Below are 13,877 nucleotides of genomic sequence, written 5' to 3' on the forward strand. Positions count from 1 at the left end.
TCTAGGCTTTTTAGGAAGTAAATTTTCAATATTTTAAAAACCTTAAAATAAGAATTTTTTTCAAAAATTCCATGAAATAATTGCATTACATTCGTATTTATTTTGTGCACATCTGGTTTTAAATCAAAAAAGTGATTCCTAAAAAGCATAGCCTAAAAGCTTATAATATATTCATTTTTTTTTTGAAATTACAAATAGTGGCTTAAAAACAAAAAATGCCCCCTATTTTTTCTATAACTTCAAAAATTAACCTACTGGACAGAAAACTAGAAAAAAAATACATCCAAAATACATCCAAAATACCAAATACAATGTATATACTAAATTGTTCTCCAAAATGTATATATTAACTTATAAATCATAAACATACATCAATAATTATATTCAAACAATTAAGCAACCCTAGTACAAAATATACATAATTATTATTTATTGGTATTTTGTTGAATTGTTTAGGTTTCAATGTTCGTATAAAAACTTTTTATAATTTTCTAAATTGTTATTGACATTCACGTAGATTTTTTTATACTATTTTAGAAATCGAAAATATCAAAAAACATATTAATTAATTACATTTTTCTACTTTTTACCATTTATTAAATAATAATATTAAGTTTTAAAAGTTAAAAATAATAATACAGTATTTTACAAATTAATAATCAAATGAGTCATAAAAATCATGATTATTAAAGTACTCATTTTCAGTACAATACTCATCCTCATTATCATCATCAGTGGAATTATAGTATGAAGCATGTGGATTTTGATAGAATCTAAATGGGTATCGATGTCCACCATATCCTGAATGGTAATGAGGAGATTGATGTCCTAAAAAAATAATGCATTTGATAAATATCTACATAATCAAAATTTATATTAATATGGTAAATGTGTGTTTTGTTGAGGTCAAAAATCAGTTTTCACTATTTTTCTTTGATGTTAGTATACTACTTACTGTAGGAACTTTGTGAATAATGACTAGATGTAGAAGTAGAAGGTTTTCTTAATGTTTGGTCGTACATTTTACGTTTCGTATAATCACATAATGTATCAACAGCATTAGTAACAACTGATTAACATAAAAAAGTATTAATTTATAATAGGAACCTACTAAAAGTATATAATATTATTTTTCTTTTTACCTATAAAAACTTCTCCTGAACCTGGTGCAGAATTTTTATCCGGATGTAATAATAAAGCTAATTTTTTATATGCTTTTTTTATTTCAGGAATAGTTGCAGTAGTTTTAATGTTTAACATTGTGTAGTAATTTTGACTATTTTTCACCCTAAAAATTAAAATTAGTTAATTTACAATTATTGAGTATTGACACTTCTAGTTTGTTTTCAAAATATTTAGTAGTGATATCTGGCAAAAACCAATGAGTTTTTAATATATATTTTTTTAAATTTTTATGTATCTAATTTTTTTACTTTTTATAAATAATATTATATCCTTTATTGTAAGTATACAAAGTTTAAATAAAATAATATGTATTAATAATAATAATAATTGTTGTGTAATATTTAGTTATTAATAATTATAATTACATATTATGTATGTTTAAAATTTAAAATTAATTAATTGATTAAATTAAATAAAAAAATATACATTTTAAGTATAATGAAGAATTTTTAATGGTTCCTTGGCTGTCGTTATAAATTAAAGGTAACAAATAAATAATTTAGGAGGTCCACGTTGGGAATTTTGAAAATTTTAGGGGACCATCAAAACTTAAAGCAAATACAGTGAAAACTCTTTATAACGAATCTGAAGGGACCAAGAGATTTCTTTCGTTATAGAGAGTTTTCGTAATAGAGAGGGTTAAAAAAAAACAAAATTTTAATTATTTATGTATAAAGGTATGTACCTATGTAATATTATATATCAAACACATCATTATGTTTACATTATTTTATATATATTTACGTATTATATTAAATTATTATTATTATTATACATACTTAATAAATATAATTTAATTTTTATACTATACATATTTATACTTTATTTAAAATAGTAAAATCGATAATAACGATATTAAAAGTAGATAATGAAAGAATGTAATTCCGGAAATGTCGGCATTATTGCCGATTATTTTTATAGTTTATATATGTAATAGATACGATAACACGTAAATTGTATTATGAAACATAAAATATTGTTTCGTTATTGAGAGTGACTAATACGTTATAGAGAATGAATTGTCTAATGGGTTATATAGCAAACCAACCATTATTATGTAATGTTTACGTTATATAGAGTTTTTCGTTGTAAAGAGTTTCGTTATAAAGAGTTTTCACTGTATTTTTAACATATTATACTATAGTGCAAAAGGAACATAGTGGCCTAGTGGCGTTAATAATAATAAATATTAAATACAATAATAATGAGTTAAATAAAATAAATTAAAATACACATTTATAGTAATTATAATATAAATAGAAAATTGGGTTAAAATTAGAGGAAAAAATTACAAATTTCACCCTCGACAAACTGCTCGAAATTTGGTGTATGATTCATGAACGCTAGATTCGTGCACTTAATATTTTATATGCAGGTTCTCAATTTTTGATATACGAAGTTCACTACTGTAAATTTTTCGGCAAATGATTGCCGAATGTAAAGTGATATCATATAATGACGTTTATATTGAAAACTTTTAAAATAGCTACTGTCTGGTGGCAAATCAAACAAACTGGCAAGGGCCCCTGAGCCTATTTATATACTAACAACAAATGAGGGCAGTAACAGACATGCGTCCCACCCACTTGGTGACAACTGTTATAGATGATACTTTCTGATACCAACTATATATTTAAATGGTAATTAAGTTTAAAATAAAAATGTTTGTGCACTTTATACTTTTGACTAGAGAGTAGTTATGAACCTAAACTAGGCGAACCCTATACATTGTCTCCATAACTATACATAACATAATTTGCGTACTTGATAATATACGAAAAATATTGTATTATTCAAAACTTTTCTATTCGTTTATATTGATATTGGTTGTTGTTTAAAAGCAAAAAATGAACAAATTTATAGTCTATTGAAAATTATCAACTACTATATATAGTTACTTTTTAACAACATTTGCCTGTTCTTCTGTATAATCAGGCTTATTAGTATCTTTCATTTCTTGAAGCTGTTTTAATAGTTCTAAAACAATAAATTGTTATTATTTTTTTTATTCTTATTAAGATGACGTCGCAACCGCATGTGTTGTCTCCATCTTACACACATACTGCATAGCAAATTTTTGTTCGCTAATTTCAATAGGGTGAGGTCAGTTTTGATATTAGAGTGAATCGACCTATTATCAAACTTTTAAGCAACAACATTATCTGTGTTCTCTTGTTGGTTCTTATAATATTTTAATTTTTAAGTTAGTTATGAATAACTGAAACATTAATATTTAAAAATGCTCATAATAAACTTAAAAATTAAAATATTGTAGTAAAAAACCAACGAAAGAACACAGATAATGTTGTTACCTTAAAGTTTAATAATAGGTCAATTCACTCCAATATCAAAATTATTGAAACTGGTGAATGAAAATTTGCTATGTCGTCCATTTGTAAGACAAAGACAACACATGCGAGTGCGACGTCCTCTTAAGTAGTATAGTATAATTTATTACGTTTACCATCAGCTCTGGACATTGGAAAAAGCTTGATTGATTTAAGAATAAACTTTTCTGCTAGATCAAATTGTTTGTTTTGTAAGTATTCCTCTGCTTTTTCAAGACACTTAAAAGATTCATCTTTATTTATCTCTTTAAACATTTTATATGAATAAGTAGTACCTGTAACAATTTTTATGTTATTAATTAATTTCTTATAATTTTAATACTAATATCAGTTTGACAGTATATATATGCCTTCATTTTTAGTTAAATAAAGATACCTAGCTTTTTTTTTTTGTTTAGGTTAAGTTAACCCAACCTTTTTACAATTCCTATATAACTTATATAAATAAAAGTAATATTGTACAAACTTGATTTGTAGCCCATTTTCGTCTTTTTTGGTGGTTGCTTAGTATCACAGTCAGTAGTGGAAGATGAATTTGAATTATCACCATTATATGACGAATCAGAATCATCTTTGAATATACAAATATGATTAGATAATGTGATGCAATGTATACTTTTAAGTTATACACACCTGATTGATTTCGTTTCATTGACCGTCGTTTTGAACGTTTCATTGATGATTTTAATTTTCTCATTAAACCTACAGAATATTGTTTTGGTTAATTTAATTCAAATACTATTCTTGTACTTAACTAAGCAAGATGTAATGATAAACAAAAGTCGATATCAAATATTGTGATGTATACAAATTTAATGTATGATATAATAATATGTTGATACAGAATACAAAGTTTATTTCCCTTAGTTCAAGGATGGAAAATCCATGACACGCAGGCCCAAGATGGCAAACAATAAAATGAAAATACTTATGCCGAGTTGCATAAACAATCTCTAAACATTTAATGAATCAATAGAGAGCTAAAGATCCCTTTAAATATTAGTTAAAGGCCCGCGAATGGTCCATTTTATTGAACTATTATATAAATACATCTTTCTTGCAACTCGACATTGCTATATTATATTTAATTTTTAATAATAAATAATAAGACCACAATGTAAGCGTTTTTTCACTATCGTTGATGTCTTTTCAGAAAATTAAATTGTAGGTTTGTGAAAAACGTAGATCACAGATGAATGCAGTGCCGCATGTATTTATTAAAAGTTCCAAATTATAAACCAAATATAAATGAATTGGTGAAAAAACTAAAAATATTTTTCAAAGCAAATTAATAAATACTATAATAATGTTATAACAAATCCATTTTTTTAACACGTGTCGCTGAATTTCATTTGGGGTTTTTACGGCATAAATGGCTTAATATTACACGTATTTTTTAAACATTTACATTTTTTTTTTTAAATGTCCACGCATGTGCTACAAAACATTTGTTTTTTAAGTTCAATCACCTCTCCATTTTTTAGTTAGATTATGAATTACTTTAATTTTTTCAAGGAACTAACCTATAAAGTTTTTTTTTATCTTAAAAGTTGAGAGTGAGATAAAGTTTCGATTCATGCATGTTATATTTGTTTAGGTTATTAATCGAAATTCTATCACGCACTAGAAATTTTAGTTAATAATTTACTAAAAACAAAACATCTGTTTACAAAAAAAAAAACATTAAAAAGCATAGGGAACACTAAAGAATTGTATATAGACTGTTAAAAAATATGATAAATACAACATACTGACATGCGGAAAACAAAACTTTAACTCATTGTCAATAGGTCAATTTTTAAGATAGAAAAAATTTTATCAGTCATTAATGGTGCTTAAAAATATAAAGTAATTCAAATTCAAAAATGAGGGATAAATTTAAAAAAATTGTTTTATGAATATGCGGAAACTTTTTTTAAAAATAGGTGTAATATTAAACTTCTTATGCAGTAAGATAATCCCAAATGAAATTCAGAGTCATGTGTTTGAAATATTTTGTGTTACCTTCATTGTTGCACACTATGTTATACATATAATATTTTTCATGATTTAATGGAACGCAGAATAAAAAAAATCAGTTTACTTTTGGCATGTAGTGTAAGAAAAATTTGCCAAATCCTGCCATAGTTATTTATTATTGATGGTATACGTATAATAAGATTTTTAACTACAGAAGTATATACAGTTACTGATAAAATAACCAAAAAAAAGAGGGATTTATTAGAAATAATTTTTTATTTGGTCTTATTTAATTATTTATAATATAATTAACTAGCTGATAGTGCACAGCATTGCCTTTGACAAATAAACCCCTTCTTAAACTCTAATAAGTATAATCTGCATCTGCGAGGTACACATGCTTTGGTATAGGGTTACCTATGTACCAACATTATTTTACAATGAATGAGATAGACTTCCCATTCATTGTCATCTTATTAAATAACCATTATAATTATGTAAATTAGGTTGACATATTAATAAATTATATATATCTACATATTATTATATGTATAATGTATTAATATTATGTAAGGCCAGCCCTGCTGATAGAGTGTCCGTTGTAAATAATAATTTTATCAAAGATGTAAAGGTAACTCACGTTTGGTTTCCGGTGATGGGTATAATTTGTTAGCTTTAACTGAAAATTTCCAAGCATTATCCAAATCCTTTTTTTTTATGTATATTCTAGTTAACTCAATGCAGCGGGAAGCCTCATCTCGGTTGCTCTCCATTGTAGAGTATAATTAAAAACTATATTATATCATTGATTTTAAAATAATAATTAATCAATGATAAATTAAAATTAGAGGTTTTACTTAATGATTTAAGTAACAATAGTATTAAGTATTGTATTAATTATGAAGTCAATTAAATATTGTATACAGATATTGTGTTAATTGTAACTATCACCAACCAGATAAAACTATGAATAAACATCAAAATGTTGACAGGTTTGAAATTAACACAAATAAAGAATAATGATCATAATATTAATTCAATGGCTTAAAATTTAATTTTCAATCCACGAATCACAATCATTAATAAATTGGAAATAAATAATAGTTAACTATTAACTAATAAGAAATTAAGTACATTCGCAACTTTTGGCTTATCGTCGTTGTTGTTTTGTTTTTGATTATTATTATTACTATTATCACGGACTATAACAGATATAATCACAGTACAATATGGACTGGAAACGACATGGTCGGCGGGGGTCGGGGGACGGCTACTAAAAGGTTCTTCACATATTTGGGGACAGAATGTTTTCAGCGCTACCGGTGGTTATATTTGGCTCACATTTTGTAGATTATGTCCATAGACCTATGCTTATAAGTTATAAAAAATAAATAGTCCGTGACTCCATGTTTATACAGATGGCGTTGTAAACTCTCGGTTCCCGATTCGACCCCCCCCCCCCCTCCCACCCGCTATTGAGTACACGTTTGCGACCACTGATAAGCTGCTCATTTCCAGTCCATTGTATCTTAAATAATAATAATAATATGTTCTATGATGTTTATTGATGTGACCGTCAAGCAGTGAGTACCGAACAAAATAATTTAAAAGTTTTAAAGGATCAGTGTGACCAATATTCAATTAAGACTTGTAACTCCATTTTGTTGTTACTTGTTATGTTAATGTTTGCTGTTTGCTTCTCCGATACACCGATGATAACTGCACAAAAAATATCATTTTTATGCTCATTGGCCATTGCCCATTGGCAACGCTATTCACTATTCAGTATTATATAGTATATTTTTCATTTTAGTTTATTGTAATTTGTAATTTGTAAGTGGTTGCGGTTGCTACTTGCCACTTGCTAGCTGCTAGTACTTGGAAATTGTCACTGGTGGTGTCTTCTAAGTTTAGTCATTAATATCAATATTCAAGTTTTTTCTTCCGATTTTCGTGCTCCGTGGTAAGTACTAAGTACCTATGCTAGATAGGAGGTTCTCATTTGATCCACGGTCTTGTCCCTCCTACAAGACCGTGATGTGATTTGAGACGTGGTTTCTCTAGAAGAGAGATATTTATAGATATGTCTTTTTTTTTTGGTTATGAATTAATCTATTGTTATGGTTTTGATTTTATATTTAGACGTAAATATAGTAATTTCCAATCATGGAATCCGACAAGTCGACTTTTCAACCAATAGACTTAGTGGGCAAAGTTATAATTAAAGTATGTCTATGGTTTACCTATGCAATTTTAATCAACTCCATGTATAACAAAATTTATTTCCTCAGGTTCAATTAGGCGATGACATAAGAAAAGTATTAATTCATAATGAATCTATAACATATGATGAATTATTATTAATGATGCAACGAATATTTAATGGAAAATTAACAGCTAATGATGATCTCACCATCAAATACAAAGACGAAGGTGGAATTACCCTTTTTCATACTGCTTTAAAATTTAATAAAATTAATTAATTCAAATATGAACCATTTATTTGAGAAATGATGTAAGTCACAAAAAGGTGATTCAGTGATAACAAGAAAAACTGTTTTTACGCTACCAGTGATGTATGGTAGATAAACCGTGAGGTCTAATACTCTAATGGATAGAACTCGGCAAGATACGCATTTAAAAAAAAACACATTATTTGGTCTTGTGTGTGTGTGTGGAAGGGGGGGAGGAGGTCCATTTGAAGTTTCTGGACTTACGTTGTTTCTACAATAAATGATTCTCCGTGGTGTAGATTCTTGGCTGAATTACTATAGGTTCATACTGGACTTACATTTATACTCAAATAAGCGTAGTCGGCCTAATTACGACTATAAAATATTATTTTGATTTTTCAAGTCTAGGACTTGCGGTATTTGTCTTCCATACAAGTTATTTACAGTAGAGAAACAGTCTTAAAATGAAATATTTTTTTTTTGTAAATGTTAACACATGATCCGTCCATCATTTGATAACACATTCAACGCATTATCTTAATTTGTGATATTTTGTAACTTACGTCGTTTCTCAAATTAATGGTTAAATAAATTATGATTATTTAAATATTGGAAGGTAACTATAATATTTTGTGTTTATTTTTAGATGGAGATTTGGTTACTGTATTTGATAGTCAAGACTTATCATTTGCTTTACAAACAAGTAGGGTCTTAAAATTGCAAGTATTTATGAATAATTTAAGCTATCAAGAACGACTGAAGTCAAAACTAAATCCTGACGAACTAAAAAAACAATTGCGAGAAATAAGAGATGCTGTGACATGGTTATTAGATACAATTGAAGTTACTAATGAAGGAAACAATAATAATATGTCAAATCCTATACGTAATAATAATCAATTATAAATAAGTATTTGTTGATCAATGTATTTATTTATTAATTATTGTATTAGAACAAGAACCAGTGAATGTTGCATCAGCAGAAATACCAACAGATAATGGAGTTACTAAAGAATTTGATCCATTACGTAATTCTAAAGAAGAACGTTCAAAAACTCCACAAACTTCACATCAGGTTAAATGTAAGTATTATTTTCAAATGGGTTGTTTTATTTTAAATAGGTAATTAACAAATAAAAAAAAATAAGATAAGCTTAAACTACATTCCGTTTATACTAATCTGAAAAGTATAATAATAAATACATTTGGGATAGTTTAGTTTTTCGGTGGTAAGTCTTTTTTAAAAAAAAATTTGATAATAGTACGTTTTAAAAATTAAAAAGGTGAACAAGTACATTTGGTGGCAATTACATGTATCAAGATTATTTTTCATAATCTAAAATTAACAATGATATTAATTTACAGAATTTTAATTGTTTGCATTTGTTTATTTTCTTATCGATAATTTCCCTAATCATAGGGAAAACGCCAAAACAGTAAAAATATTGTTAGCTCTTATAAACAAGCTCTGTTCAGCGTTTTTTTTCAGTAGCAGCTATTTATAATTACTTTAAAATTTATAATAATAATTCACCATTACTATCCAGTTATAATGTGAAGGAAATTCCTAACATACAGTTTTGTTCTGGTTTTTTAATTAGTTAAATTTAAATTATCATACTTGTGAATATATTTCAATTATATGAATAATGGAAGTTCAATCATTCACCAGTGAATATCAAATATCGTAAAAATTAAAAGTTTAAACATTAATAAAAAAATAACATTCCTTTTATATATACTTTTTTTTTGTTATAGGTTAGAAAAACTTGTAAAATCTTATATAAACATTTTTAATATTAGCTATGAAAAAAATCTTTTATGAATTTCTAACTGAAAAATAATTTACATTTTAAAAATTGATCATGCCTATATTAATATATATAGCTATTTATATAGCTCAAACAGAGTCAACATTTTACCTTTTATGGAAAATGCTAATATAAATATTTGGTGAAAATTTCAAAGGACTACGGTAATTTTGAGTTCCAACAAAAAATTTAAATCGATTTTAAATTGGTTTTCCGTAAAAACTACCAATTTCACTTATTAGATTCTGAGTGGAACAATGATGTGTGTTTTTTTATTTTTGTGTCTGTGTACATGATTAGTAGTTGAAATAATGCTTCGATTTTCAACTTCAGTATCTTATTTGTTCGATGGGAAAATGAATCTAGTTGGTACTTATTGGAGGTCAAAATTTTAAATTACCAATAGTTTTCAAAAGCGCCCGGAAAAACAAAATAAAAATTAAGGAAAAACAGGAGTTTTTACGCAAAATTGGTTTTTTAAAAAATCTATTTTGGCTTTTGGTGTAACTCTAAAACAAATTATCGTAAATACATGACATTTTCACTGAATGTTTATATTAGCCTTTTCTATACATGAACACAATTTCATAATATTTCGACTCTTTTGGTCTGTTTATGGACATTGTCAGTTTAAAATTTTTTTAGATTTTTTTTCTATGAATATCAATAAAAAAATTTTTGTTGGCTAAAAAGCGTGAACATTTTATGCAAGGTTCCTGATATATTGTTACATTAGCAGTTGAAAAATATTAAAAGCACATAGGCACAATTTTTTTTATAAGCATTTAAAGTTCAAATTTTGACAAATTTTATCAAAATTTAATAACTATTTTGTAGTTAAAAATGTATAAAATGTTCAATAGTTAAGGATTGTGACAATAGCTAAGGATTGGAAACTTAAAACAATATTCTACGTAAATAGGTTATATATAAATTACTTTATTCACCTTAATATCATCAATGATATTATATCATTGAATTCAAATTTAACACCATCCATTACAGTGACCTACTTGTAACCTACTGTACAGCAGAGCGACATCCACTTACCCACCTTTTTTTTTCTTGACGCTTTTTAAAGCTACTTAGATTTTTCAATTTTGACCTTCCAAAAGTATCAACTAAATTCACTTTTCTAACAGAAAAAATGCTGATATCAAAAATCTGAGCATTTTTACTACTAAAAATGTTGCGGACAGACAGAAATAAAATTATCATTATTGTAAAATCAATACATTCTTTCGCTCCGTTCAGAATCTAATAGTTTAAATATTATGTTTGTTGTGTACAATAGTGTGAACTGTTTTCTAATAAACAACTAATCATATGATATCAATAGGTCCCGGATCTTATGATTTTTTGTACATTTTTTTATACATATATTTGCATTTTTCTTGATGAAATTTACACTTATTAATTTTAACACATTAAATTTCCATTAGCTTATCGATTATCGACATTCATTTTTTTTAACGTTTGTTGCAATCTACAACTATTTAATAAACTGTAGGAAAATAATATTTTAGACACGGTCAATCAGAAAATTTTTTCCAAAATTCAGTCAACTTATTTCAAACAGCAAAAAAATATTTTTAAAGAATTCTATGAGAGTAACATTTTTAAAGAGGTAGCACCTATAATAAGTACGATATATGATATGAATTGTATAAAACTTAAATTTGATAAAATGTCATTCTAAAGTAATTTTTGTGGTCATATTTTGATGTTTATAAGTCATTTTAACATTTTTTAAAGATTTTTAGTTCCGAGCCCTAAATATCAGTATCCCCTATTAATTTTTTCATGAAAGTCTTCAATTACGTATACAAAGATGTATAAACTAATTTTTATCTTATTTCTTTATGTGTTTTTAAAGTTATAACAAAATGTTATATTTTTATCGTTTTATGTTTTTGATATGAATAAGTTAGGTTATTTATGTATTTGTTATTGGTATAAACATAAGTTTAGTAATTTACTAAACATATTTATTTGTCTTGTGTAATAGCTGAAGTATCACAGGATAGTTTAGCTATATCTCAACCTCAAAGACAAACTCCACCAGTTCAGCAGCCTCAAATTCCTCAAACTATGTATAATGGACAATCTCAAGGCAATATGAATCAACACAATCCTTACTCTGGAGGACAAATCCCACCACCACAAGGTTTGTATAAATTATATTAAATTCCCAATGTTTAATTGCCGAATACTTAAAAAAATGACATATTTTACAGGGCCTCAGACTAAATGGGTGAATCCTTATCAGCAACCTGGAATGCGTGCATCCTATCCAACTGCTCAATATTCTTATCTATATTCTACACAAATACCAGCATCTGGTTATTCCCAGATAACAGCTCAAATGAAACCACCTACTGGAAATCAGCCTGTTCATTCGTTGTATTATCCGACTAATACAACCCCTAATCCACAATATTCTGCTTCTCAGTATCCAGGACAATAATGATGAAAGTTACTATAATAAAACCGCGAACTGAATGGACTGATTTACCCATTTAAAATATTAATATAATATAAAATAGTGTTTTATAAGTACATTCAAAATTTGTTTTAAACTTAAAAATAATTATTCGAAGGACTTGAAATAATTGAATGGTTTATTAAAAAGGACAAATGTTTAATTAATATTATGTAGTATTTTCGATTTTAGAGTTTTTTTTGGAGTTACAAATTATTTGTATTTAAAATTGACATAAATATATAAGTTAATATTAAGAAATTTCCATATTTATATACATAAAAAAAAAATTTGCACAACCTATTTGCAGATTTTTGCAAATACTGTATTTAAAGAATGATTAACAATTTTCATATTTTTATTTATTGCATTCCATAATCCATCAGGTCGTTTGTAAATTTTTATTTTATGAAATTTGATTGATGATTTTTCTTGCTAATACACTATTGAAAAAAATATTTAATATATTATCCACATCTTTTATTAACTAAGGTGTTAATAAAATAAAATAATGTTGATATATATTTTTTTTAAAGGTAAAATTTCTACCCATCTTAATTATTAATTATGTTATTAATTTTATTTTTGGCTATATTTATAATTTATTTTAAAAATTCTGTATACATTTAAAATATATTGAAAAAGAAATATACATTTTCATGTATTTCATTTGTTTATATTGTAATGTATTTGTATTCCACTCATGTACTGTAATTTTTCTACTTTGAAAAATTAAATAGATTAAAGAAATATAGTTAAATATCATTTCTTAGGAAACATTTTTATTTTTCGTTTTAAAATGGTTCATTATATATATTAGATTCCGAGGAAAGCAAGGGCCAAGGAATGTTGTATTTACAATGCATCTAGATTTTCGTGTATGATGTTTTGAAGCAGAACATTTTCTTCAATTTTAACATTGTGTATGATATTCTATATAGTGAATTTGATGTATTTTGTACTCAAGGATTCAAGAGGGGGAGTTTTCAAGTACTTGACACATTAAGAGGACGCTACACCCGTGTGTGTTGTCTCCGTGTTACAAATTTCAAACCGCCAAAACTGTCTTGCCCGGGTAAGAACCATTTGGGCTGTAGTCCAAGCTAAGCCAAATTTTCACATTATATTGAGGGAAACATTTACTATGCAACCTTGTTTTAATATTTTTGATATGAACTAAAAAAAAAGGCTATTCAAGTTTGAAAAGCTCAAAAATAATACATTTTCAAATAATAAGAACTTTTTGTATTTGTGATATTGAAAATATAAAAACAACGTTGCAAAGTAAAAATATTCTCTTTATAGTGTAAACATTTGGTTGCTTAGCTTAGACTACATCCAAAGTGGTTCTTACCCGCGCAAAACAGGTTTTGATATGTTTTGTGAGACAGAGACAACACTTCGGGTGTAGCGTCCTAAAAACAATGCAACTATTTACATAACACAAGTATTTGAAAAAACTCAGTTTTATTTTTGTTATTTATAAATGAACCGTCGTAGATCAGGAACGTAATTGGGGGGGTAGGGTAGGCAATTGCATCCTCCTTGTTGATAAGTGGCTACTTTCCAACCATAAATAAAAACGGAAACCTCCACCGATTTTTTTTTAAAAACAACAATTTTAGCTGTGAATATGGTT

At 26.5% G+C, this 13,877-nt stretch overlaps 2 protein-coding genes across 4 annotated transcripts; one reads left to right on the forward strand and one right to left on the reverse strand.

The window, feature by feature from the left end:
• Positions 1-325: 325 nt before the first annotated feature.
• LOC132951761 (dnaJ homolog subfamily B member 14-like) lies at positions 326-6,674 on the reverse strand. 3 transcript variants are annotated; one of them, XM_061023696.1, is made up of 9 exons: positions 6,448-6,674; positions 6,133-6,284; positions 4,167-4,235; positions 4,000-4,104; positions 3,644-3,808; positions 3,084-3,162; positions 1,143-1,288; positions 956-1,069; positions 326-828 (listed from the first exon to the last, which is right to left on the reverse strand). In XM_061023696.1, the coding sequence occupies exons 2-9, from the start codon at positions 6,263-6,265 to the stop codon at positions 653-655; spliced, it is 987 nt and encodes a 328-aa protein (XP_060879679.1). In that variant the 5' UTR covers positions 6,266-6,284; positions 6,448-6,674; the 3' UTR covers positions 326-652. The 3 variants fall into 3 exon arrangements, with proteins under 3 accessions (XP_060879679.1, XP_060879680.1, XP_060879681.1); XM_061023697.1 differs by having other exon boundaries at positions 3,650-3,808; positions 6,133-6,671; XM_061023698.1 differs by lacking the exons at positions 6,133-6,284; positions 6,448-6,674 and adding an exon at positions 5,538-5,704.
• A 499-nt stretch (positions 6,675-7,173) lies between these two features.
• Positions 7,174-13,877, forward strand: LOC132952571 (protein TFG-like). Its single transcript, XM_061024897.1, has 7 exons — positions 7,174-7,455; positions 7,635-7,718; positions 7,784-7,925; positions 8,592-8,831; positions 8,899-9,027; positions 11,765-11,923; positions 11,994-13,877. Exons 2-7 carry the CDS (start codon positions 7,659-7,661, stop codon positions 12,221-12,223), a joined length of 960 nt encoding a protein of 319 aa, XP_060880880.1. The 5' UTR covers positions 7,174-7,455; positions 7,635-7,658; the 3' UTR covers positions 12,224-13,877.

The sequence above is a fragment of the Metopolophium dirhodum genome, chromosome 9, assembly GCF_019925205.1.
Source record: "Metopolophium dirhodum isolate CAU chromosome 9, ASM1992520v1, whole genome shotgun sequence".
NCBI classification, from domain to species: domain Eukaryota; kingdom Metazoa; phylum Arthropoda; class Insecta; order Hemiptera; family Aphididae; genus Metopolophium; species Metopolophium dirhodum.

Coding starts and splice junctions, on each gene's coding strand:
- LOC132951761 (XM_061023696.1), bottom strand. CDS start 6,265: ATGGAGAGCAACCGAGATGAGGCTTCCCGCTGCATTGAGTTAACTAGA. Junction 3,163..3,643: donor GTCCAGAGCTGATGGTAAAC/GTAATAAATTAT, acceptor TTATTGTTTTAG/AACTATTAAAACAGCTTCAA. Junction 829..955: donor TTATTCACAAAGTTCCTACA/GTAAGTAGTATA, acceptor TTATTTTTTTAG/GACATCAATCTCCTCATTAC.
- LOC132952571 (XM_061024897.1), top strand. CDS start 7,659: ATGGAATCCGACAAGTCGACTTTTCAACCAATAGACTTAGTGGGCAAA. Junction 7,926..8,591: donor CATCAAATACAAAGACGAAG/GTGGAATTACCC, acceptor GTTTATTTTTAG/ATGGAGATTTGGTTACTGTA. Junction 8,832..8,898: donor TAATATGTCAAATCCTATAC/GTAATAATAATC, acceptor TTATTGTATTAG/AACAAGAACCAGTGAATGTT.